The 27,525-nt window shown below is 34.0% G+C and overlaps 5 protein-coding genes across 5 annotated transcripts, besides 1 other annotated feature; 1 reads left to right on the top strand and 4 right to left on the bottom strand.

Annotated features, from left to right (window-relative positions):
- Positions 1-519: 519 nt before the first annotated feature.
- Positions 520-3,081, top strand: TVAGG3_0540270 (guanyl-nucleotide exchange factor protein; the record flags this gene model as incomplete). The annotated part of the gene is made up of 1 exon (XM_001312906.1): positions 520-3,081. One exon carries the CDS (start codon positions 520-522, stop codon positions 3,079-3,081), a length of 2,562 nt encoding a protein of 853 aa, XP_001312907.1.
- Positions 3,082-3,349: 268 nt separating this feature from the next.
- TVAGG3_0540260 (uncharacterized protein) lies at positions 3,350-3,766 on the bottom strand (the record flags this gene model as incomplete). Its single annotated transcript, XM_001312905.1, has 1 exon — positions 3,350-3,766. One exon carries the CDS (start codon positions 3,764-3,766, stop codon positions 3,350-3,352), a length of 417 nt encoding a protein of 138 aa, XP_001312906.1.
- A 78-nt stretch (positions 3,767-3,844) lies between these two features.
- On the bottom strand, positions 3,845-6,391 carry TVAGG3_0540250 (antigen BSP-related family; the record flags this gene model as incomplete). The annotated part of the gene is made up of 1 exon (XM_001312904.1): positions 3,845-6,391. The coding sequence occupies one exon, from the start codon at positions 6,389-6,391 to the stop codon at positions 3,845-3,847; it is 2,547 nt and encodes an 848-aa protein (XP_001312905.1).
- A 986-nt stretch (positions 6,392-7,377) lies between these two features.
- TVAGG3_0540240 (uncharacterized protein) lies at positions 7,378-7,902 on the bottom strand (the record flags this gene model as incomplete). Its single annotated transcript, XM_051237884.1, has 1 exon — positions 7,378-7,902. The coding sequence occupies one exon, from the start codon at positions 7,900-7,902 to the stop codon at positions 7,378-7,380; it is 525 nt and encodes a 174-aa protein (XP_051095708.1).
- A 37-nt stretch (positions 7,903-7,939) lies between these two features.
- On the bottom strand, positions 7,940-19,191 carry TVAGG3_0540230 (biological adhesion protein; the record flags this gene model as incomplete). Its single annotated transcript, XM_001312903.2, has 1 exon — positions 7,940-19,186. The coding sequence occupies one exon, from the start codon at positions 19,184-19,186 to the stop codon at positions 7,940-7,942; it is 11,247 nt and encodes a 3,748-aa protein (XP_001312904.1).
- A 3,895-nt stretch (positions 19,192-23,086) lies between these two features.
- Positions 23,087-27,525: part of a mobile genetic element that runs on past the window's edge.

Here is a 27,525-nt window from a genome sequence, read left to right as displayed (position 1 = left end):
CTGTAAAAAGAACTAGTATACTTGTTATATGGACAAAGATTTCATAAGTGAGATGATTGTATTATAAGTTTGTAAATGGATGAGAATATTAATTTAGACTAATATTATTTTCGGATTTAAACATGTTTTGTTTAGCTTCCATAGTCGCATTGATCAGTTATTGTCCATGCTTTGACTAAATCGAAACTTGCGCAGAATATGTTGGATAATTTATTGAACAAAATAAAACCGAAATTAAAATATCCAACGAAAAATTGATAATCTAAAATGAGTTCATGTTCATTAGCCCAGGATTCAAATATAGACCAAATATTGGGGCAGATCATGGATGGATTTCAAGTAAACATTGAAACTTTTAAAATAAACAATGATATAAATAACAGATATAGAAAAAAATATGCGCAACAACTAGATAATATAAAGAATATAATTAGCAATAATAAAACAGAGAATCAAAATTATACCATACCAAATGAAGATTCAATAATAAAATGCAAAAATATGCATCAAAATTTCAAAATGTGCATGATTAACAATAAAAACTACGAAAAGCTCACTTCTTACCAAAAACACCAGGATCTAAGTTTTCTAGATGAGCAAAAGAAAAAAGAAATTAAAAATCTTTTAAGCAGAACAAATTTCAAGGATTTTGGAAAAGACACACCGTTTAAAAATCTTAAATTATCAAATATAAAACCGAAAGATCCTGTCATGCAACTGTTCGAAATTAATCCTGGAAACTATTATGAAGACTTGAAGAAAAAAGTTCTCAAAATGGTCAATATCCAGAGTCCTAAAGATTTGGTGGCATTAGTATTTCAAGAAGAATATACATGTTACCAAAGATTCGAAAATCTTGGGGAAACTCACTATTACGAATCGAAATTGCTATCATTTTTATCATCTAATTCACAAAAGCAGCTTGATCATGACCTTTCTGAATTGAAAAGAACTTGGAATTGTGATGGCAAATTTGATGAAAATGTTATCTATATTTTGAAGAAGAAATTTTTCATTGATATAAAACAGAGCAATTTTGTGCAGCAGCTGCTGATTCTCTATATCATTGAGCACCCAAACAGTTCTTTTATTTGTCCATATGTCAGTGGGATCTTTAAGGATGTTAAGGATGAAATCTCAAAGCAACTTTCATATCTTAAAGAGTTGGAAACTGATACAAAACCTATTGGCCATTTGCTCAGATTCTCGATGGAAATTGTAAGTAAAGTCGAACTTTCTCCTGGAATCAAGATATTTCTCAATATGCTGAACAATACACTGAATGATTTCCTTAAGACAAACTCACAAATGGATGTATTATTATCCTTGTTTAAGATATTGAAAAGTAATAATGTTTTCAACCAAATTCACAAAAATTTGGTCAGAAAGTTTGCTGAAAGAATTCTGTATGATATTTTCTATGATTTTCCTCCTATCGGAATATTAGCAACCATGTCATATGAGAAAGATGATGCAATATTCAATGAAGCCAAAGAAATCATTAAATTTGGACCTTTGTTCAGATATTTGAAAGCAATGAAAAGCAACATCAATTTCGACATGAAAGAAGAATATCAAATGGAAATTCTTTCAGAAGTTTTGATCACAGTTTACAGAAAAATCGGTGAACTTTGTAAGACAGATCTCATATTCCCTAATATTTTCGACATTGCAAAACCAAAGATATTACAAAAAGAATCTCACCAGCCCTCTTCATCTGAGTCGGATTCTGAAACATCAGGGTCCAAGAAAAAGATCAATATCAATGAAAACCTATCAGAGAATTTTTCAAATCTACAATTACGAGACTACAAAATTCAATCGGCAATTTATTCAACAGATGGCAATAAAGTTCTCATTGAATGGGCAACTTTTAAGTACTTTACTACCCTCTTGTTTATTCGAGATAACATGGAACCTGGATTCATAAATCTTCACATTTTCGCATGGCATAATTCAAGAGACATCAAATCTTCAAAAATACTGAATTTATTCGAGGATATATTAGTAAACTGCAAAGATGGCAAACCAATAATAGATGGTCTCCCTACAATAAAGCATGAATATGCAGCTTCTATTATTTTCATCTATTTACAAAGATGGGTTTCAATTTTTCCGAAAGATTTTGCCAAACTCCAGGATGACTCTGTTCTCACGGAAATCTTCGAACATATCAAGGACTATTTTAATATTGACGAAATCAAAGAAATTATTGAATCGGCTGTAATAAATTCAAAACGTAAAAAGCATATCCCGAAAGAAAAACTAGAGGAACGGAGCGATGCAGAATTTCTGAATGAAGTCAAAATTGATGCATTGAAGCATACCCTTGCATTTTCTGCCGATTCAATGACAGTTGCTAAGCATATCATGTTCAATCAGCTTTCTACCTATAGAAACATCAATTGTCGAGAATATGTGAATTGTAGCTGGACAAAAAATAAGCATGCACCACATCTCATTGAAATCACCACCAATTTCAATCACCTATCGCAGTACATACAGTATACTATTGTCAACTTTACCAAGAAAGATCCAAAAGCCACAGCATTCATTATTGCTCAATGGATATTAATCATGGAAAAATGCCGAATAATCAATAATTTCCAAGGACTTTTCGTCATTGAATCAGCTCTTTCATCTCCATCAGTTGCAGGTCTCCATAAATGCTGGGATGCATTGAATGAAATAACAGTTCCGGGAAGTGACTTAAAGATCAAAGAAATCTATGGTGCACTTTCGTTAATTTGTTCTCCACTTCGAAAGTTCAAGAACTACAAGACTTTGCTCATCAATATTGATGAGAGTCTTGCCCTACCATTTATCGGTCCATGGTTAACTGATATGGCATTCATTAATGATGGAAGCACAAGGTTCAAGAATGTCGAAGGAAATGAGTTAATGAATGTAACAATGCATAGGGCGTATTGGATGGTATGCTTATTTTTGAGGAAAGATTGGGGAACAAATTGTTCTTTCAAGATTTCTAAACAAATTCTCGAAATAATAAAGCATAAGACTGATACAGGTTACAGTCCATCAGATTTGCAAAAAATGTCTCTTGAATGTGAACCTAAATAAATGAAATGAAATATTTTGTATTAGTAAAAATCTATAATAAAATTATAATGTTCATACTTATTAAGTAATTTTAAATATCAATATATTAAAGAATTTATTCTTATAATAATGAAGATGTCAAAAGGTTATCTCCTTCTGCACTTGAACTGACTGAATTATCATGATCTTTCTTCCAAAATCTACGTTTCTTATGGCTTCTAAAGACAATTCCGTTGAAGGACATACTGATGATCGAAACTTCATCTTCAAATTTGATTGCTGGCCATTTTTAATCAATAGCGGTCTGAGTAATATTTCTGCAGTCTTTAGCGTTTAGTTTGAATTGATCCGAGGCAGCATCAGTACTTATTCTTGAATTGAGCTTGTTAATTACGTTCCTGACAACTTGATTATCAGGTTTTCCATCCTGAAGTTCTTTTTCAATGATGTCGCTGAATATCTTCTGATATTTCTTCTTTTGTTCTGATTTCTTCTTAATAACTAAATAATAGAATGATATTGTGAATCCAATTACACCACTGCCTGCAATAGCACTGATGATTGCAAGTAATACTTTTATTGTCATTAACATATGACAATGCTCAACTAAAACATAAACAGAAGCTAATTTATCTGAACTGTCAGTATCGTAGCAATCAGAGGATGTGTTGAACTTCTTGGAGCACGATTTCGGTGTTCCACTCATGCATTCGAAACTCATGCTTCCGAATGCTTTGTATCTTACATCAACATCTCCTCTTGAGAATGAAACTCTGTATATTCCTTAACAACCTTGGAAACAGTGTTCTCCGATTACTTCAATTGATTTCGGAATAGTGATGTATCCTGTGAATCCTTTGCAATAAGCAAAAGCGTATTTGTCTAAGTATTTAAGTTGAGAGGGTAAAATGAGTTCATTAGAAAGATCAGAACATCCATAGAAAGCAGCTTCTCCGATATAAACAACGGAATTTGGAAGAATTAATGATCCTGATATAGAATTACATCCATAAAATGCAAAAGAATCAATGGTGATGTTATCAACATCCATGTTATCGAACTCAATGATACTTGATATTCCAGAGCATTCAGCAAAAGCGTATTTTCCTATATATTTAACTGACTTTCCTATCTTAATGTATCCAGAGAAATCCTGGCATTTATAGAAACAGTTATGGTTAATGTTAACAACTTTATCAGGAATAATAATGTCTCCACAGAATTTACATTCTGCGAAGCAATTTGGCCCGATATAGGTGACACTTTCAGGTAATTTAAGCTGTCCTATAAAACCAGAGCATGCTTGGAAACAACCTGATCCAAGGTATTCAAGCTTATTACATTTATCAAAAATAAGCATCCCATCTAAATTTTTACAGCTCTCGAATGCTCTTTCTTTGATGACTTTGAGGCCGGCAGGTAATTCTAATGTTCCAGAGATACTTGATTGCATAAATGCATAAGCACCTATAACTGAAACTCTATTTCCGAAGTTAACATTAATAAATTTATATAACTGGAATGATGCCTCTTTGATTTCAAGAAGTTGATCACCATCGGCAAATATTAATGTTTCAACATTATCACAGAAATCAAAGAATTTAGGGCCAAGATCTTCAACAGTTTTTTCTATTATAATTACTTTTAGGGATTTACAATAAGTGATAGCATTGGTTGAAATCTTCTTTGCTTGCAATGTAATAGTGTTTATATCTGCTCCTGATATAGCAAATGGGAATATTGTTCCAAAAATTGCTGGTATTCTTTTGAGATATTTGCAATTTTTGAAACCTCCTTTTTTGATATTATTAATGGAATAATTCTTTAATTTAAAAACAATTTCCTCTAATTTTGATTCTGAAAAAGCATATTTCGCTATATAATCGATTTGTCCAGAGTTCAATGCTTTATTATAATTATCAACAACTACTTGACTTTTTTCGTGTTGAATACCAATGTAAGGTTGATAATCTTCATCAGATTCTTCATCTACTCTGCTTCCTTCATCATCGCTTAATCTTTCACTTTCATCATCTATTAGTATTTTATTTTCATCATCGCCTGAACTATCTTCTTCAAATTCCATTTTCATCAATTGTGCAACTTCAAATCTCTGAATTGAAGAATTAAAAAATGCATATTCATCTATTTTTATAAGACATGATTGAATGCACATTGTTCTTAAGCCAGTTGTTCCTGAAAAACATGATCGCATAAAGTTAATATTATCAGAAATAATAATAATCTGTACATAATTAGAGTCTGAAATTGAACTTAAAAAATTGGTGTTTTGAAAAGTAGATCCAATGAATGTTATAGATGATGATGTAATATTTTTGGTTTTGATATATAATTGTCCAATATCTGTACCGAAGAAAATAGGTTTTTGAAAACTGAAATCGTTAGGTACAATCAAATCAACTTTGTACAGAGGCTGCATGTTTGCAAAACAATTTTCTTCGAACATTAATTCCACCCATGATTCATCATCACCACCTTCATCATCACCACCTTCATCAATGACACCTTCATCATCACCACCTTCATCAATACCACCTTCATCATCACCACCTTCATCAATACCACCTTCATCAATACCATTTTCAGCATCATTTTTATATTCTACAAAAAGTTTCTTGATTGATGATCCTTCAAATGCAAATTCTTTAATACTCACAACATGTAAACGTATAAAATCTATATTGAGAGGAGAATTCCTAAATGCATATGCTCCTATATGGTCCCACTGGCAATTGAGTAAATCTTTATTTCTTAGATTAAGTTGCTTACAATTCTCAAAGCAACTTCTTCTTAAATTTGCATTTTGAGGAAAATTAGATATTGATTTCAGTTCTGTGCAGCCATAGAACGCATATTTTCCTATTGATATATAATCATCACTTTTGAACACCAAAGATTCGATTTTTGTATTCCTAAATGAATAATTTCCAATGTTCTCGACTGTTTTTGGTATTGTTACTTTCCCAGTGATGGTGCTTCCATCAAACCATTTTTCTCCTATATCAACAAAACCAATTTCCGTTTTTGAAGGATCAATAAATTGGATTTGCTGTAAATTGGATAATTTTGTGATTTCATTAATTGTTATGACTGTAGACGGAATCCAAAGTACCTTTATTATAGAATTTTGAACAGGAGATATTATTGTAAGCTCATATTCTGTACCATTATAAATAAATTTTCTTTCAAGATGTACTTCTTCAAGACTTGAGTTTTGGAAAGTAGCAATGCCGTCAGAATTAAGTTCATAAGTCAATCCATTTCTCTCCAAAGATTGAAGAACTCCGATCAGAAACAGACAGCTAAGCATGTATAATGATCTGACTTTCCTTCAGAAAATTAAGAATTTGAAATATCAATGAAATCATTATGCAGAATCGATATTGAAAAAGTCAGATAATTGATAAGTGTTTGAGTACTATCGCTCATAATTCAAATATAAAAAGCAATCACATTCAAATTAAAATTGACGGTAATATTTTGAATAGTGTAAAATTAGATTTGAAAGACCATTTCAGAAATTTTTGAATGAGGAGCAAAAATATTCATAAAAGTGTTTATTAGTATATGTGCATGAAATTCAATTTAAAAAGTGAAATGATCATGATCTGAATCGGTAAACAACAAAAATTTTTCGAAAATTCAGTTTCGCCGACCAAAATTATAAATTATTGAAATACCTGGTATAAAAATATGAGTAGTGATATCAAACAATAAAGAACAATTCAAATTTCCGAAATTAAACGCAGTCCTTCGCTCCATCTTTAAAAATCATCTTCACATATTTGTTATATCATTCCTAGTGGTAATTTTCAAAAAAAGGGTGATCTCTTTAATATTATTTCATCAAAATTAATACAAGAATGCATGAAGCATATCTATATCTCATTCAACTTGTCTTTTCTAGTAAGCCAACTTCAACGTAAAATAATGAGTTTTTATTAGAAATAATCCAAAGATATTTGATAATCACAAAAAAGAATATAAAAAGAAAAGACAATGAATTATGAATCTTTAATCTATGTAATTTCACAACAAATATGGATAATTTCTTGTTTGATTTATAGTAATAATATTGTTTATATGATGTTATATAGGAGGAAATAAAATGCCAAATATGTGCCAACGAATACACCAGGCTTTTATTCTGCAAACCTGCATATTATTGATGGTATTAAAAAAAACTTCAATGATATGCTATAAGAAAAAAAGAATATTTATTTTAGAGTGATAAAAATAAAATCAGATTGTATTACAAAAAATATAAAAATAATAATAAAATAAATAAAAAATCTCTTAGTAGAGACCAAGTTCATCACCAATATCATCTAAATCCTTATTTGATGTTTGCGGGGAATCCTGCTTCTGCTCATCCTTCTGTTGGGCCGGTTTAGAAGGATTCTGCTGCTGATTTCCACCGAAACTGTAAGAAGATGATCCATAACCACTAAATCCTGTATTTCCTCCAAAGTTTGGATTGCTTCCAAATCCAGAACTGAAACCAGAGTTAGATCCGAATGTGGAATTCGATCCGAAACCTGAGTTGAAGCCAGAGTTAGATCCGAAGTTTGAGTTCGATCTGAAACCAGAGTTTCCATAGCTATAATTTGAAGAAGAACCGAAACCTCCGAATGGTTTCTGTTCTTGTTGTTCCTTTCCGAATGAAGACTGGAATGAGAAAGATGGCTTGTCATTTCCAGGTGCGTTTGCGTTGAACTGCGGTGTGTAGAATGGTTTGTTGAAGGCGAACTCTTGCTTCTGCTCTGTCTGCGAAGAAGGCCGGTTTGTTGTAAGTGAATTCTTCCTTCTTTTCAGGTACAATTGGAGGAGTGAAGAATGATGGTTTGTTGACGTTTTCTTAAGGTGTTTGGAAGAAGAATGGCTTTGGCTGTGGTGGAGCTTCTTCTGTTTCTTTGTTTTCATTGGATAAAGAGAATGTTGGCTTTTCATATGAGTCTTCTTTCTTTTCTTCTGTTTGTGGTTGTCCGAATTTTGGAGGAGTGAAAATCTTTGGTTTTTCTTCTTCCACTTTCACTTCTTCCTTTGGTTCTTCTTCTTTGATTTCTTCTTCTTCTTTCTTTGGCTCTTCTTCTTTGACTTCTTCCTTCTTTTGTTCTTCTGGAACTGGTGGTTGATTGAATGTTGGAACGAAGTACTTCGGCTTCGAAGGAGAACTATTTGTTGATTCTTTCTTTGTTGCAGATGTTGGAATGAAAATTACTTTTTCTTGTTCTTCTTCTTTGACTTCTTCCTTCTTTGGTTCTTCAACTGGTTTAACTACTTGTGGAACAAAGAATTTTGGCTTTTCTGCTTCATTCTGTTTAGGCATTGGAGGAATGAAATACTTTGGTTTCTCTGGTTGTGCTGGAGGAGGAACGAAAACCTTTGGTTTTTCTTCAACTTTCTTTTCTTTTTCCTTCTTCTCTTCTTCATTTTGTTTTGGTGTTGTTGGGACAAAGATCTTTGGCTTGTTTTCTTCTTCGTTCTTTGTTTCTTCTGCTGGTTTTGTAATTGTTGGAACGAAGAACTTTGGTTTCTCTGGGACAGACGTCTTTGGTTTTTCTTCTTCTTTCTCTTCTTCCTTCTTTGTTTCTTGTTCTGCTGGTTTAGCTATTGTTGGAACGAAGAACTTTGGTTTGTTGTCTTCTTGTTCTGATGGTTTATTAAATGTTGGAACAAATAATTTCGGTTGAGCTGGAGGAGGAGCAAAAATCTTTGGTTTTTCATCCTTGTTTTCTTCATTTTGCTTTGGAGTTGTTGGAACAAAGAACTTTGGTTTCTCTTCTTCCTTCTTTTGTTCTTCTGTTTGTTTAGGAACAACAGGAACAAATACCTTTGGTTTGTTATTTTCTTCCTTGTTTTCTTCATTTTGTTTTGGAATTGTTGGAACGAAGATCTTTGGTTTGTTGTCTTCTTGTTCTGATGGTTTAGAAATTGTTGGTGTGAAGATCTTTGGCTTTGATGATTCCTCTTCTTCTTCATCGTTATCTTCAACTGTATTTAAGTTGAGTTTCTTCTTCTTTGATTCTATTTCTTCATCGATATCTTTGATGTCTTCCTTGATTTGGTCGATTTTATCTCCTTTCAAAGCTCTGATTTGTCTGTTTACTTCTGAAAGTTCTTTATTCTTTTCGAGGAGTTCTTTCTCCCATTTCTTGAGTTCTGAATCTCTGTCTGCGATGATGTCTTCGAGTTCGAACTTCTTTATCTTCAAATCAGCGACTTTTTCATCGAGAAGTTGGAGTCCTTCCTGTTCAGATTTCTTGGAAGAATTCTGTATTTCTTCAAGAGATTTGATGTCTTGTTCAAGGAGAGAAATTGAAGATTCCAAGGATCTTATGTTCTGTTTGTGTTGTTTCTTCATTTCTCTGACTTCTTTCTTCTTCTTTTCAGCGATTTCTTCGAGTTCTTTCTCCTTTTCTTGCAATGATTTCGCTGATGATTTCTCGATTTCTTCCTCAAGATCTTTCTTCCTTCTTTCGGCGTTTGAAATGGAAATCTCTAAATCTGTGATCTTATCATTCAAGTCTGTGTTTTCTGTTGTGATCTTCTTTGCTTTCTCTTGTAATTCTGCAACTTCTTGTTTAAGTTTGTCACTTTTTTCTTGTTGTTCTTTAGATTTCTTTTCCAAGTCTTCTTTTTCTTTGGATTTCTCGGAAATGATTCCTTTGTCTTCCTCGAGCTTCTTTTCCATCTCCGTGGACTCTTTCTCCATGGCTTCAGTGCTGGACTTCAATGACTCAATTTCATTAGAAAGTGTCACTTTTTCATTTTGAAGGGAATTTGATTGTTCGATATTTTGTTTTTGTTTTTGAGATAATTCATCATTCAATTTCTGCAATTCTTCCTTCTTCTTTCTTAGCTCTTCTATCTTATCTTGTGAGAAGTCACCTGTTGATGTCATTTGCTGCTCGAGTTCTTTGTTCTTTTGCTCCAAATCTTCTGATTCTTTCTCCAAATTAGAAACGGTTTTTTCTTGTTCTGACATCATCTTCAAAAGATTTTCATTTTTAGCCTTCTCTGCATCAAGTTTTTGCTGAGCGTCTGTAAGTTTCTGGCGTGCGAGAGTGTTGTATTCTCTTGCTCTCCTCTTATCCTCGTTGTGTTTCTTTGCGAGCTGCTCTCTCTGGCCCTTGATTTCTTCAATTGATTTCTTGATTTCTTGGAATTCTTTTTCGTTGTCGATTCTGAACTGGTTGTTCTTCATCGACAATTCATCGCATTGTTGTCTGAGATCAGAAACTTTCTTCTTCGCTGCTTCCATTGTTGACTCCAAGTACTTCCTTTGTTCTACTAATTTGTTGTACTGCTGTTCAACAGTGTTCTTTTCTCCTGTGATTAAATCGTTTTCGCTTTCTTTCTCTGAAATTTCTTTCTTCAAATCTTCAATTTGTTTCAAGAGTTCTGGATTTTGTTTTTCAGATTTCTCTTCGATTTGTTTCTTGAGATCTTGGAGTTCTTGTAACAATGATGAATCGTTCTTTAACTTCTCGAGTTCTTCCTTCTTTTGCTCGATCTCTTTCTTCAAATCTTCGTTGTCATTGAGCTGTGACAATTCTTCTGTCAATTTTTCTTTTTCTTGTGACAATTTTTGTTTCTGTTCTTCATTGATTTGTTTCTTGAGATTTAATGTTTCTTTGAGTGAAGAAACTTCTCCTTCAAGCATTTCCTTGTCTTCGTCATCATTGACATTCTCTAGTTCTTTGTTCAATGACTTCTTTTCTTCTTCTAATTTGGCCATTTCTGATTTAGATTTTTCTTTTTCTTCAGAAATCTTTGATTTGATTGTTTCGTTTTCTTCTGTCAATTCTTGGAGTTTCTTCTTAAGATCTTTGAGTAGATCTGATAACTGTGATGAGTCTGCCTTGTTCTCTATCTCTTGGTTGTTAATCTTCTCCTTGAGTGAATCGATTTCTTTGTACAAAGAATTGGATTTGTCGCCTCTTTCTGATTCTTTTTCTTTCAGCTCATTTTGTAATTGAGAAATCTGAGATTTGAGTGAATTTTCTGTTTCAGAAATTTCATTTTGTTTCTGTTTGATTTGTTCTTGTAATTCAGAAATCTGAGATTTGAGCTGTTGATTTTCTTCTTGTGACTTATTGTCTTTAAGTTCTTCCTTCAAAGCATCGATTTCTTCTTTGAGTTTCTCGTTTTCTTCTTCGTCTTCAATCATTTGCTGTAATTTGTTGTTGAGATCATCGAGTTCTTTCTGCAAATTCTCTTTAGTTTGTTGTGGATTTGATTCTTCTTTGACGGAATTGATCTGTTCATTGAGTTCATCGATTTGGCTCTGTAATTCCTTGTTTTCACTGTCATCTTCTAATGAATTCAATTCTTCTGTCAAGTCATTGATTTCTTTGAACAATTTATCTGTTTTCTCCTTGTTTTGTGTCTTCTTTTCAGAAATTAATTGTTTGAGACGTTCAATTTCTGTTTCAAGAAGTTTTCTTTCTTCATCAAATTGACTTTCTTCTTCGTATTCGTTGTTAAGATCATCGAATTCTTGTTCTAAATCATCAATGTTCTTCTGAGCTTTTTCGTTTTCTTCCTTAGTTAATTTGATATCTTCTTTGAGTTTGTTGATTAAGCTTTGTTTGTCTTCTAACTGTTTCTTGAGATCATCAAGTTCTTTCTCGTCTTCTTCTGATTGTTTGTTATCAAGAAGAGATTTGATTTCTTCAATATGTGATCTGATTTCTTCTTTGTCTTCTTCCTCTTGGATTATGTTTTCTATTTGTGAATTGAGTTGAGAAAGTTCTTTGAGTAAATCAGATTTGGTTTGTGCATCTTTGTTTGATGCTTTGATTTCATCGATTTGTTTGGATAAATCGATGACTTCTTGCTTCAAATCATTGATGTCATCTGTGTTTTGTAGTTGTTCGTATTCTTCCTTGAGTTTGTTGAGTTCTTCAACTAATTGTTGTCTTTCTCCATCTTCTTCTTCACCGAGATCGATGATTTCTACATCGCGTGATTTGACGTTCTTGAGATTTTCGATTTGTTCACGCAATTTGTCGTTTTCATCATCAGCTTCAGCCAATTTCTCTGTTTTCTCGGTGAGTTCGTCGATTTCCTTCTGGAGTTTGATCTTTTCTTGTTCTGGATCACCGAATACAGAGATCTGTGTCTTCAAGTCTTCAACTGTTTGTTTCATTTCTTCTATCTCTGTGTTTTCTTGGAGATTTTGAAGTTCTTCTTTGAGTTTATTGATTTCTTGAGATAATTTCTCGTTTTCTGCATCATTTTGTTTGCGTTTGGAAGCGATTTGTGCCTTGAGATTTTCAACTTCTTCAGCTCTTTCATCTTCATTTCTGTTTTCTTCCTCAACTTCTTCAAGTTTGACTTTGAGTTTGTCCAAGATCTTTGTCAAACTTTCGTTGTAATTCTTGTATTCCATTTCTTGAGAATCGATCTTCTTCTTGAGATTTTCGATTTCGTTATGGAGTTTTTCAGCATTTACAGCATTCTCTTGTTCTTTATGTTGTAACTTAGCTTTGTACATTTCGATTTCATGCTGTTTCTGTTCTGTTGCCTGCTGTCTTTCTTTTTCTTTCTTATCGATTTCTTGTTTGAGTAAATCGATTTCGCTGTCTCCTGCGTTTTGGAGTTTTTCGATTTCTCTTCCACAATTATCGATTTGTCTTTGCAATTCTACCTTGTCGTCTTCGTTTTCTTTCTTTGCCTGTTGGAGTTTCTCCTTAACTTCATTGATTTCTTTCTGTTTCTGGTCGATTTCCTTGTTATTCTTGTCAACTTCTTGTTCAATTTGTTTCTGGATTTCTTCGTGTTCCTTGTTCATGTTTTCAAGAAGTTTCTTGTGATTATTGATGATTTCTTGCAATTTCTGGTTATCTGCCTCGTTTTCTTGCTGTTTCTCGTTGATTCTGTCCTTGATCTGATCGATTTGGTTGTGGATATCTGATTGATTATCTGATTTCAAGTTCTCAAGGATTTCTTTGTACTTTGAAAGTTCTTCTTCCAAAGAAGATCTAACTTCTTCATTCTGCTTCTTCTTCTCGTCGGCTTCTAACTTGAGTTCTTCGATCTCTTCACTGAGCCTGACTAATTCGTCTGGATCAACTTTGTTTTCGGCTTTTTCAAGTTCATTTTGTGCGTCACTTTTTTCTGATGTCAGTTTTTCAATTTGTTTCTTCATTTCTTCGTTCTTCTTGTTCTGGTCATCGATTTGAGCTTTAACAGATAAGATTTGGCTCTTGAGGGAGTCAACTTGTTGCTGCTCAACTTTCTCTATCTTGTCGTACATTTCCTTGAGAGAATGGAGCTCGTTTTCGGAATGAGAAACTTCTTCTTTGTTTTGAGAAACTTTTGCATCGAATTGGAATTTCAATTCCTGATATTCTTTCTTGAGTTTTTCGATGTCTTCTTGTGGTTTCTCTTGTTGTTGCAATTGTGCTTTAAGTGTATCAATCTTGTTACGAAGATCCATGATTGTATTATCATTCTGCATCTTCTTTTCAGCTTTGACAATTGTTTCATTCTCCAAAACATTCTTTTGGTTTTCTAAATCATTCAATTCAGATTCAACTCTGATTAATTCATCTGTCAATGATTTGTCTTCATCAGACATTCTCTGGTATTCGTCCTTCATCATTGCGAGTTTCTTCTTTGTCTCTTCTATTTCTTCTTTAAGAGATTCGGAGTTATCATCTGTTTGTGGTAAATCATTGAGTTCTTGCTTCAATTGGCCGAGTTGTTTCTCGAATGTTTCATTGGAAACTTGTCTTTCTAAGTTGTTCGATTTCCTGCTGTTGATTTGCTCTGTGATTTCATCAATCAAGTTCTGCAAATCTTCAGTCTTGTCTTCGACAACTTCGATTTGTTCGAGTTCCTTTTGTTTCTCTGTATAAGCTTCTTCCAACAAATCATTTCCTTCTTTGATATCTTGGTATTCTTTACGTTTCTGATCGATTTCGGATTTGATTTCATCGATCTTTTGTTGGATTTCTTCTGCTTTGCTTTCGATAACTGCAATGTTATCGAATTCGCTCTTCAACTGATCATATTCTTCCTTCAAAGCTGTGTTGAGCTGTGAGCATTCTTCATTCTTCTTCTGTTTGTCTGTGATTTTATCTTTGATTTCTTCAATTTGTTGTTGCAAATCATTGGATTTGTCTTTAACAGGAATAATTTCGTTCAATTCATTCTCAAGATCTTTGATTTGGTTATCGAGTTCTTCATTGTGTTTAGTTGTTTCTTCATTCTGCTTTTGTTTGTCAGAAATCATTTGTTTGAGTTTTTCAATCTTCTTTTCTCCTTCTTCAGATGATGATGAAACAACTTCGATGTTATCTAACTCGTTCTGCAAGCTCTGGAGTTCCTTGAGAATATTCTCGTTTCCGGATTTGATTGTCTCATTTTGTGATTTCTTCTCTTCAAGAAGTTTTTGTAAGTCTGTCACTTTTTGTGATAATTCCTCAGATTTATCTTCTTCTACATCGATTTCATCGTATTGTTTCTGGAGATTGTTGAGTTCCTCGTTCAAGATATCATTAGCTTCCTTGATATCATTGTTTGTTGTGTTCTTTTCTTCGATTTGTGACTTGAGTTTTTCGATTTCTGAATGGATTTCTTCAGCTTTATCTTCAACAACTTCGATTTGATCGAATTCTTCTTGGAGTTTGGACAATTCTTCCTTCATGTTCTCGTTGTTTTGTTGTGTATTTGCGTTGTGTTCCTTCTTTTCTTCGATTGATTTATGAAGATTTTCGATTTCTGCCTTGATTTCTTCTGAATCATCCTTTTCTTCAGCGATTTCTTCTAATTGGTTCTTGAGATCATTGAGTTCCTTGTTGAGGAGTTCATTGGATTCGCTGATTCCGCAGTTTGTTGCCTTCTTTGTCTCGATTTCTTTCTGGATTTTGACAATTTCCTTTCTGATTTCATCGGATTTGTCTTCAACAGGTTCGATCTTTTCGAGTTCTTCCTTCAAACTGTTCAACTCTTCTTCGACAACTTCATTGGCTTCTTTGATGTCGTTGTTAAGTTGATGCTTGGAATCGATGTCACTTTTCACTTTTTCAATTTCTTCTGTCAGTTTTTCAACATTATCTTCAACATTTTCAATTTGTTCCAAATCTTGTTTGAGTTTATCAAGTTCTTCATTGAGTTTGTTGTTGTTCTCCTTCTGTTGCTTCTTTGTTTCGATTTCTTTCTGTGTTTCTTCGATTTGTTGATTGATTTCTTCTGTTTCATCTTTAATTTCTTCGAGATCTTGTAATTCTTTGAGTTTTTCATCGAGTTCTGATTGTTTTTCTTCATTGTTCTTAGCGATTTCTTCATTCTTCTTGTTCTTTTCATCGATTTGTGTCTTGATGTTCTCAATTTCTTCTGAAATCTCGTCAGCTTTGGATTGATCTTCATCTTTAATTTGTTCTAATTCTTGTTTGAGCTCATCGAGTTCTTTCTGTTTTTCGGAGATTTCCTGTTTAGTTGTCTCGATTTCCTTTTGGATGTTTTCAAGTGGTTGGTCACTTGTTTCCATCTTAGAGAGTGTTTGTCTGAGGTTTTCGAGTTCTTCAGCCAATTTCTTGTTTTCTTCTGCAATCTTTTCGTTGTTTTTCTTCTTTTCTTCGATTTGTGATTTGACGGTTTCGATTTCGGAACTGATTTCTTCTCTTTTATCTGGAATTGTTTCCATGTTATTGAGTTCATCAGTCTTTTCTTCCTTTTCCTGGATGAGTCTGCTGATTTCGTCATTCAATTCGTCGTTTTCTCTCTGTTTCTGAGAAATTTGTGCTAAAACTTCATCCAATGATTTCTGGAGAGAATCTGTGTTGTCGTCAACATGTGGAATTGATTGCAGTTTGGCCTCTGCGTTCTTGAGGTCTTCATGGAGATGTCTGATCAATTCATCGATAGTTGTGTTGTTTGCAACACGTTTTGTGATTTCTTCATTGACTGAATCAATTTTCTCTTTGAGTTCTTCGGAATTATCAGCGATATCCGTCATTTCCTCAAGCTCCTTGTTCTTGTCTTGGAGTTCCTGCTTGAGTTTGTTGTTTGTATCACGGATTTTCTCGATTTCCTTGTTGACATTTTCAATTTCTGATTTGAGATAATCAGAATTATTTTTGACACTTGACATTGAGTCCAATTTTTGTTTAGTTATCTGTAACTCGTGTTCTAAATCATTGTTGGACTTGTCTGTCTGTTCGTTGTTCTTCTGTTTCTCATCAATTTGTTTCTGAAGTTCAGAAATTTGCGCCTGTAATTTGTCACTTTTATCTTCAATGATTTCAATTTCATCCAATTCTTTAGCGAATTTTTCGATTTCTTCGATGAGTTTTTCATTTTGTTCTGTGTTGTTTTCGTTCTGTGACTTACGCTCGTTGATCTGCTCCTTGATTTCATCGAGTTTCTTGTTCAATGACTCAGAATCATCATTGACTAACTCTGTTTGGTCGAGTTCGTTTTGTAAATCTTTCAATTCTTTTTGTAATTTATTGTTTTGTTCGGTTAATTCGTTATTTAACTTCTTTCTGTCTTGCAAGTTATCCTGGAGTGTTTGTATTCTCTGTCTGATTTCTTCAGACTGGGCTTCAACAATCTCAATGTCATCGAGTTCCTTTTGTGCATCATTTTCGGCTTCAATCAACAAATTCATTATATCTTGGATTTCTTCATTTGATTTCTTTTTTTCTTCGATTTGTTGTTTGATGTTATCAATCTTTTCTTGGATTGTTTCTCTTTCGTCATTGACTACTTCGATTTCTTCCATTTCATTCTCCAAATGCTGCAATTCTTCGTTCAATTTGTTCATTTCTTCTTGGATTTTCTCGTTTTCTTGCGATTTCTTGACAATTTGTTCGTTCATTGCATCAACCTTTTGGTGGAGCTCTGGTGTGTTGTCTTTGAACTGGTTCAAATTATCAAGTTTCTCCTTTAACTCTGAAATTTCTTTGGAAACTTTTTCAATTTCGTCACTTTTTTCTTTATTTTGTTTTTCTAAATCTTTGTATTTCTGCTCTACCTTCGATCTCTGTTGTTTCAAGTCATCGATTTTGTCGACCATGTCATTGTACAAGATCTTGGCATCATCAACTTTCGATTTGAGGTCTTCGACTTCTTCAAACAATTGATCGTTTTCGTTTTCAATTTCATCCAATTGTAAACTGTCGAGTTCATCTTGTAATTTGGACTTTTCATCATTGAGTTCTTTGTCTCTCTTGTTCTTTTCTTCGGAAATCTTGTCTTTGTTGGCTTTCTCTTTCTGGATTTCGTCTTTGAGCATGATAATACTTGAATTTAGTTCGTCATTGTTCTTAATCTTCTCTTTCTCGAGCTCTTCCTTCTCTTTGAGAAGCTCATTGAGTTGATCTTTGAGGTCGTCAACTTCAAAGTCAGGAATAACTTCGAGTTCGTCCTTTAATTTCGAAATTTCATCGGATACGCTTTCGATTTCGGCCTTGAGCTCGTTCTTCTTGGCTTCGTGTTCATCCTTGGCGGACTGGAGCTCTTGGTCGGCCTTAACCATCTCGTCCATCTTAGATTTAAGTTGTTCATTCAACTTATTGAGCTCGGCAACGCGTTGGTTGTTCTTTCCGAAGAGTTCTTCCCTCTTCTTGTTGACTCTGCTCTCGAGTTCTTTGAGATCTTTGGTTGCTTGGTCGATTTCGTTCTTGAGATCGACATTTTGTGGCTGATTGAGGTCGTTGTACTCTTTCATGGTCTTTTGGAGTTGATCATTGATCTTGGCGATCTCTGCTTCGCGGCTGGCCTTTTCTTCGGCTTGTTTACGTTTAAGATCGTTGAGATCTTTCTGTTTCTGGGCCAACTGTTCTTGAAGTGCGGACTTCTTCTTGCTGTGATCGCTCTGGACTTTGTTGACAAGGCCGTTGAGCTTGTTAAACTCAGAATCAATTTCTTGGATCTGATTATTGATGGATTGGAGCTCAGTATTGGTATTTTCGGCATCATTGGTTAACTCCTTACGGCGTTCAATGAGATTTTGTCTCCTCTGGGCAAGTTTCTGACGAGAATCTTCGATGGTCTTTCTCATTTCACCGAGTTTCTTCTCAGCAATCTGAGTTTTTGTAGTAGTTTCGTCGAGTCTATCTTTGAGTTTCTTGATTTGTGGCTCTTCGTCCTCTTGTAAGTGCTTTATTTCATCTTCGATCTTTGTCTTTTCAGATTCAACTTTGGCGATCTGCTTCTTGAGCTTCTCTTCGTCTTTGCCTTGAGAATTCCTTAACTCTTGTAAAGCGCGGCGTCTTTCTGCGACCAAATCAATCATTTCATTGAGCGAGTAGTTGAGATTTTCGGTCTTGCCCTCTTCGTTCTCGATCTCCGTTTCAGTCTGGTCGAGCTGGTCCTTAAGTTGTTTCATTCTACGATCCTTGTAATTTCCACGATCGATGAAATTGCGATAAGAAGGACTTGAAGGAGGAGTCTTGAGTTCAGATAGCTTGGACTCGCCTTCAATGATACCGGAGAGTTCAGAAATTCGAGAATTGCTGAGATCTGTGGCAGCTTTGAGGTTCTTGATCTCTTCGTCTTTATCTTGTAATTGTTTACGAAGAGAATCCATCTGTACTTTCGAGCGTGCGTTTTCTCTGTATAGTTGCTTAATGAGAAGAGCGCTTTTCGTTTCGTCAAGACCTGGACCACCTTCAGAGGCAGGGAGCTTCATCAAAGGCCCATTTGTTGCAGCTTCCTGAAGTTCTTTATTTTTCTGTTCCAGATCGGCGATGTCTCTGCGCTGTTTATTAATTGTTCTCATTAATTTCCGAATTTTGATCTCGGTTTCATTTGAGTCATCAGCTTGATTGATGCCACTCGTATTGGGGAATTCCCCGACAAAACTGATCGTTTTTGCTTTAAGTTCTTTATTTTCATATTCAAGAGATTCATTCTGATGTTCTAATTCGATCATTCGTTGGCTCTGCTCTTTTAATTCATTGTATGCTTCTTGGGAGCGCTGTTGTGCTCTCGCCAACTGCTGAGCGAGTTGTTTATTAACATCTATCAAGTTGTGTCGATTCTTATAAAGTTGCAAGCATATTTCCTGTAACTTCTTAGTGTTAGAAATGTTCTTGATAGAGTCTGCTGTGATAACAATCTTCTCAGTTGGAGACTGAACAGACATTTATGTTTTCACGGCCTAGAAAAAAAATAAATAAAAATTGAATGCATGATCAATTTCGCTTGGCGCCCTTAGTAGTAGGATAGGATGGGTTTTGTGACTTTTTTTGTAAACGTAAGAATTCATACAATATCGAGCGATTTTGTATCATTTTTTTTAACATATGAAGTAAAAAATGTATGATTCTTACGGTTTTTATTCTTACGTTTTTGAATAAATCAAGATTTAAAAATTTTTCAAAATTGTAAGACATTTACACTCAGCCATACATAATGAAATAAAAAATAAAAAATTTTTAAAAAATAAACCATTAAAAAATTAAAGTTATTTTTAAAATAATTTATTTTTTTATTCTTACATAAATGACCCAACAAGTAAAACAGATAAAATAGATTATCGAATTTTAGAGGATGGTGTTCCTGTTTATATTCAAAGATTTAAAGGGAAGCAATATTATAGAATTGTTAATCCTGAATACATAAAACATTTATTTAAAAAGGAAGACTGTGAATTATTAAACGCTAATGAATATGAAACCAATAAATCAAAACTGAGATATAAATATATTGGAAGTGATGAAAGGTGTAAAGATAAAGATAAAGTTTATTAAAAAAAAAAAGGTAGTGGGGCTTCCAGGCACTTCGTGCCCTCTAGCCCCGAAGATGTTTAGTATAAATGAAGTTTTTATTCGGAAAATTGTTAGTCTTCTGGTGTGAATTCGGAGGACTCTTCTTCTTCCTCAATTGCTTCTGGGAAGAAGCCTTCTTCTGGGTCGAAAACATTATATAATGTTTCACTTTTCACAAATTTATATATGTTTTCATGTTTTGTCACTTTTCTGTCACTTTTCGGGAAAAAACATTTTTATTTATAATATATAATGAATTTTACAAAACCTCGTTACCGTTCTTTGGAATAAGAGTAAATGTAAAGATATTATATTGAGAGAACTTAAAGAAACTACCGAATGGTCTAACATTTGTAGATTTGTTCGGTGGAGTTTCTTATATTCCCATTTGTGCCATACAATATTCCCAGACTCAAAGATTATATGCAATGACTTCGACAACTATATGGACCGTCTCAAACATATTCCAGACACAAACAATATATTGAAAGAGTTAAAAGAAAAGATACCTATAGGTAAGATGGAACGTATACCATTAGATAAGAAAATATTGTGAGAGAGGTTTTGAAAAAAGCAGAATATATAGACTGGGATAGTATATCTGCTAGACTATTATATAGTGGTTCTATAAGAGTTCATGACATTGAAACACTTATGTCAAAAGTTTTATATCTTAACTATACAAATGTTTTCAAAAGGACATAGAAAAATATATTGAGGGTATAGAGTTGTGTAGATGTCATTGGCAGAGTTGTAATGAAAAATTATAAGACAAGGAAAATGTTTCTTTATAGTGGCACCGCGCGTTCTATAACACATGGATTTTCATACCAAGTAGACTGGACTTTGAGAGACTCTTTAGGAAACTTTAGACGTTTTACATAACCATCCATGCTTTTACTTACATCCCGATAAAAGTGGTTTGGAAACCGTTATGAGATGGTTAGAGGACATACATGACTATGAGTTTAGATATGACAAGATAGAATATGAGAGAGGTCTATAAACCGGAGAAAGTGTCATAACAAAGAAATTTTATTAGAGTAAATGTGGTTTGAAATAGGACTACTTGTTTTAGGTTTTTTCCATTGTGTCATTTATTTATTTGACGTGGCAGAAAGATATAGAGAATATAAGTGAACCAATGCCTGCAAATGTTCAGTATATGTACTACGTAAGAGATATTTTTTATCTAATATTAAATGGACGCACAGAACTTAGCGAATGCACAGACACACTGGACAACCAAACCCAGAGAATATTCCAAATGAAGTTAGTAATACAAACTGCAATGGCAAACTAGGGTCAAGTGCCAACAGATGTACAAATGCAAACTGCCATGTCAAATGACGCTGCGTTAGGTTTGCCACCATGTATGCAAATATGAGATGGAAAGAGTTTTATACAAACCCTGAAGTGGATATAAACAACTTTATGCAGATGACGCGAACACGGAGGTTACCACAGAATATGTTTTCTACCAGAGGAGAAACAGAATGTATGAGCTCCAGTTAAAGAATGCTATGGAACTCAACAGGAAATAAGAGACTAGGCGGACATTAGATTTTTACATATAGTAAAATGGGTTTCTTCAGTAAGATAGGACTTCTTTCGAAATGTTGGAAGAGGTATATGGAATGGAATAAAAACCGTAGGAAGAGGAATTTGGAACGGTGTCAAAAATATTGGTAAAAGGGTAGGTCAGTTTGTTTGGTATTATACTAAAGACCTGAACCAGAAGAGCAAGCTCCTGTTATAACAACAGCCTGAACCTGCACCACAGTCTAGTTGGCAACCAATCCAACACCTCAACCGTATTAAAAAATTATATTTTTACCGTTCGATAGTAGTGTATATGAAACTAAGTTTCTAAGTAAACGCATGGTATAATGGAATTATTCTTTTTCTTCCATCTGTAGTAAACCATACTTGAAAGTCTGAAATACTCTCCACTTGGTGTTCGTATACTTTGTAGGTTTTTCGTAAAAATCATTCATCAGACATAAAAGAGTTTTGCGCACCAGAAAATGAAGCATGAACAATAATAGCATCTGGGTCGAAAATATTTTCATATGTTCCATTAGGGTTTTCGACTTCATAAAAGTCTGGGTGTACTGGATATGCTGCAGGCTGATTTAACATCCTCATAAATCTATACCATGCCAATTGTTTATATTTTGTAGAAATATAACGTTTTCTCCAAGGTCTTCTATTCTATTGATTTTAACAGTTGCATTTTTCCTGTCATAAATAATATCGAGATGGTATTCTCCTCGATCAGTGTTATATACTGTTTTGCATATTCGATATAGTATATGTTTATTTTTCTTGAAAAGCTTGAAGAGTTGTTTCTAAGTTTACGAAGCAACTAACTTGTAAAAGTTTTCCCTGTTCAAATTTCTCATACATACGTTTTTCTTTGTTATAGTATCGAACTTCAAACCGACCGTAAATGGGAAACCATGTATGCTTCTGAAATGAACTTCATTCTACGAAAGCCAATAGCTTTTGTGACAGATGGGTCTCTTAACCATTCTAATGGGTAGTCAAACGTATGCCTTCATGCTTTACGGTCTCTGTCTCAAACTTTTGACCGACATTAGTAAAAAGTTCATCTAAGGTTTAGTTGTAGCAACTCTTGAATTTTCTTTTTCTATTGGAAGCATATTTTATCTAGAATAAAAATGTCGAAAGATATTGCTTCCATGAGAGAAATACAACACAACCGACACTCATTATGCAAGCTCTAATAAGAACACAACAAACTTTCAAAACTATTCTAAGATATTTGAGTCATTGAAGAAGGAAACTTAAAACTGACAATAAACCCAATGACAGATGAGTTTCTGTTTCAAGACAATAAGAACCATACTGTCTGTATAAATCCAACAAAAGAGACTTTAAACGAGAAACCTATAAATGAAACTTCTTTTGAAAACAGATGTTGACAACAAAGCTGACAAAGAATATGTAGACGATGCAATAGCAAAAGAGAAGAAAAGAGCTAACAATGCTTATGCACACAAAAGAACATACTCATCCTGAACTAGCAGACAAAACATATGTTGACAATAAAATGTCAAGTGAAGTGACGAGAGCTGAAAACGAATATTCTAAAAAGACTCATACACATTCTATATCTGAAATAACAGACTTACAAAGAAACCTTAAACAGTAAAAGTGCCGTTGGACATACACATACCATTGCAAATATTACAAACTTACAAGAAACCTTAAACAGTAAAAGTGCCGTTGGACTAACATACCATTGCAATATTACAAACTTACAAGAAACCTTAAACAGGAAAAGTGCCGTTGGACATACACATTCTATATCATGAAATAACAGACTTAAACGTTAGCCTTGAAAAGAAAGCAGACAAGAACCATACACATACCATTGCAAATATTACAAACTTACAAGAACTTTAAACAGGAAAAGTGCTTTGGACATACACATTCTATATCTGAAATAACAGACTTAAACGTTAGCCTTGAAAAGAAAGCAGACAAACATATGTCAATGAAATATACCAAAGTTTGATAGGACACAAAAAAATATTGAAACTATTGTTGGTGACTTTTTTTCAATGAAGAAAATAAATATTTTAGATGGCAGTTTGTACATTCCTTAAAAAATGGTAATACGTATAAACTCATTCCGAAAAATAACAATGAAATGTTGTAAGCTATATAAAGAATGATGGTACACAAGTTAAAGTTCCATTGACAACACTGCTACTTAACTTATATGGAGACGAACAAAAGAAATATTTCCGAGTTTATGAAATGGCAGATATGACATTGCCTGACCCAGCTCCAGCACCATATTATTATGACTATGTAGATGACGAAGGAACACTACATGCAGATGAACAAAAGCAAACATTATATTTAGATTATTATAGATATAAAAGATATAATGCAATAGAAAAAACGAGAATAGTATATTATTATATAGATGACAGAAATAAATATTATAGTCAAGATTTTACCTACCCTGAAAACATAAGATTATATTATAAAAAATATTCTTACACAAACCAGAAGAAACCTGAAATAGTTGCACTATATTTTAAGTTCAAAAGAGACAATCCTATAATGTCTCATATGTTTGATTTAATGAACCCAGTAAGGTTCTATTTATACATCTATGGAAGCAAGAGGTCTCAAGTAATGTTTGGTGTTGTGTGCATGGGAACAAATAGTCGACAGGTTTTGTATTGTGCAAACTCTTCAAAGGAAACAGGTGGTTCGAAGAAAATTAAAAGAAGCAACCTTCCACCGCACACTCATACAGAACTACAAAACTTTTCTGGCGACCATAGCCACTCATTAGGAGACCACCATTATACAACTCAGAATATTATGCTGGCAATGACGTTTTTATCTCCAGATTATTAACCATTCAGCAAAAAAGACTTTTCGACCAACTGAACCAGGAGGAAATCATCTCCTACTTTCACAACAAATCCAACAGGCTTGGGTAAAGAATACATGCCACCTTACATGACAGTTTACGCATGGTATAGAATTGCTTAGTCGTCATTTTCAACTTCTTAGCATATTCGTCAGGAGTTGTCTTATAATTTGTTAGGAACTGTCTTTGAAAGTATACCATTGAACTTTGGACAAGTTTGAAACGAGTGTCTGACAATAGTAGTTTTATCTTCTGCTTTGCAGTCTGTACATTTTGCCATGTTTTGCCTAAAACTTCATAATATTCTCTGTATAGCTTGCTTCTATTTTTACGACGAGCGAATGTGAAGTTACATAGTCGGGTTCCATTGTTGTCATAGTCAATAGTAATTTTCATATGGGGTCGCGTTTAGGTATTTCTATTTTTACTTTGTCACCTTTCTGAAGTTTGAAGCCCGGCATTTTTCTTGTTTGTGCTCTTTTTGACTAAATTATTAAATATAATAGTCCTTTCTCTAAGTCAGGGTTGTTTTTCATTCTTCGGGGGAGTGGTTTTCCCAAACCTTTTTTTACGGCTATTGTAAATATTTAAAACTTGTCTCATCTTTGCCATGGAGAAGTGTCTATATTTGTCGTCATATGACATTTCATTTGCTTCACCACCTTTGTGGTTGGTTTAAGTCTCTTAACATTTTTATACAACCGGTCAATGACACCAAGAAGCAGAATGGTTTTGGGTCGACAATGAAATATTGGTTTATCATTTTTTGAACGCAGATAGTTTTTTACTCATCTGATTTGAAAGAACTTTCAACAGTCAGAATGTCAAGTTTTGTTGGATGTAATTTTGTCAACGAATATTGTCAAAGCAGTTTCTCACATCTAAGAATATTTTTTGGAACCATAATGGTATGGCTGTTCAACAGTATCTTGTGTTTTGGACCGACAATGATTAGCCAGTATGGTGGTCCATCTGTTCTAACTCTCGGAATGTTTTTCCAAGATATCCATAAACCAAGCATTTGGTGTTGAACTAGAAGATTTTTTATCATGAGTGGCTTTGCTTTGTGCTTTGAAACATAGGGTCCTTTGTTTGTGGATTCGTCATTTTTTTCCTATAAGAAAAGCGGTTTATTGGCGCATTAGCAGGAGTTGATCTAGATTTTTGCCCGCAGTGGGAAACAATAGCCCAGAGGTGTATATTTGGATGGTTAGAAGGAGTATTTTGAGTACATTAGGTATACTTAAAGGAGAAAGCACAACCTATTAACAAAGCTGTAGAAGAAAGTTTGGGAATGTAGCTACGAGAATGCAACAAATTCGTTGTTCCAATCCTGAAACAAGAGGAAAAGTTCAAGGATGGATGGAGCCAATGTAAGGAAGACAGAGCAAGGAAACTATTATAACAAAGCAAGATGACCTACTATAACGACCAGCAGGGACACTATATGGGACCAAGGTGAAAATTCTTTAAGCAGAGGAATATTAACCATGGCACAAGCAATGGTTTACATCAATAACCAACCCTCAAACCCGCCTCAAACGTGGGAATGTAAAAGGTTTTTTACTGAGCATGAATAATGAACATATCAGGCAATTATAGACCAAATGTTCAAGATGGAGTTGTTCGGCTCCAGCAGTCTGTACAACCACACGTTGTTTGTCAAGTTCTTCCCTATACCTCAGGCAGTTTTAGACCGACTTAAAGGAAACTAAAACAACGCCAGTTGAAACAAATCAAACTAAAATTTTTTACTGAGATTGAAATGACCGACTAGAAGGTTGAAACGGTAGATTTGGGACGACCCCAACACAAAAAAGTTTCAGTAAACTCATTGTCAAAACGCGTCAAAAAGTTACAGATGGAGGAAAGAAATTCAATAAATAGAGAAGTGCCTGGTCTGAAATACAAAGCCCTAAACTACAAAGTCGACTTTTATAAAAATGGAACGGCTCTAATCGTGCAAAAAGAGAAAGCAGACTACTCACATAATAAAATATTTGAAGTCTGAAAGGAGCTTTCGAGACAACAGATGGATAAGATAGTTTACTTCAACTGAACGAATCAGTTAATTATAGAACATATGCATTGACTTAGATCGAAGATATTCTAACTTTACAACAAACACAAAAAAGTTGAAAGGAAACAAACAGATGGGCATAGTGATATTGTATGAAGGATGCGTTGACGACACGAACTGTATTCTGCAAGATGAAGTAAAGTTCAGGAGACACACCGAAAGTTGACGAAAAGACTCGATAGAAGAAAGAAAAACCAAAAACTGAAGATAAAACCAAAACCATAAAGTTTGGTTTGGAAAGCTAACACAAGTCAACCTTCATTACTGGTAATGGGGATTGGACGTCAAATGACGGGTTATGGCAGCCAGGCGGTTGAATGTAAAGTAAAGACAAAATATTTTTGGATTATTTTTTATGATAAAATTGCGCTCCCATTCCATGAGGAGAGTGTAGAATCTGCTAGAACGGATTGTAGAAAAAGCAGAGTTCACAGTATGATGAGTTGGAGAGTTTTCGAAGAAGTTTAAAGTATAGGACGAGGTGAACGACCCTAAAGTCTTATGACAAATTGTCTGGTCTTCGCTACGAAATGGATTTGTGAAAGAGCACGTGCACCATTTATGCCAAACAGACCTAGAAGAGGTTATGAAGGAAGAACGTCTTTTATGGACATGGCTTTCGTGTTGTTAAACATTGCATAGAAGTAAAATTCTTATATTTGTTAAAAAGTGACATCTTTTGTAATTTATTTTGAATGGTACGCTTGAGAATTTGTTGGGAAGAGTCCGTTGGGAAACTGTTTGTTAGAATGAGAATATTGAAGATGGCATTCATTCAATTTTCAAAACAATTAATATTTTACACATATATTAATGCTTCAAGGTTGAAAACCAAAGAACTAAAAAGTACAGCGATACAAAGACCGTTAGAGCGCTATAATCAGTCTTCTACAAATGCTGGTAGGCGACTAGTTTCAAGATGAAGAAATATATACCGCCAACATACAGGTTTTGCTAGTCGTAATGTCGTTGGCTTTCAGAAGTCCTGTCAGAATCGCAAAGGCAATAGGATTTAGAAGAGTTTTGTTTTCAAATAGAAACTAAACGCGCATTATGTTCGCAGTAATATTTTCATGGGCAGTATGAGAAGGTTCTGACTGCGTGCTAATAGACAAATTTGACGAAATGAGAATCTTTACAGTTCTAGTCAGACGGAAAGTCTTTGAAGCAAACTCTAAATGACTGTTTAAAACTCTAAATGAACAAACTATATG

Source organism: Trichomonas vaginalis, chromosome II (assembly GCF_026262505.1).
Source record: "Trichomonas vaginalis G3 chromosome II, whole genome shotgun sequence".
In the NCBI taxonomy this organism is placed as follows: Eukaryota; Parabasalia; order Trichomonadida; family Trichomonadidae; genus Trichomonas; species Trichomonas vaginalis.
This window is presented reverse-complemented; position numbering and strand designations above follow the sequence as displayed.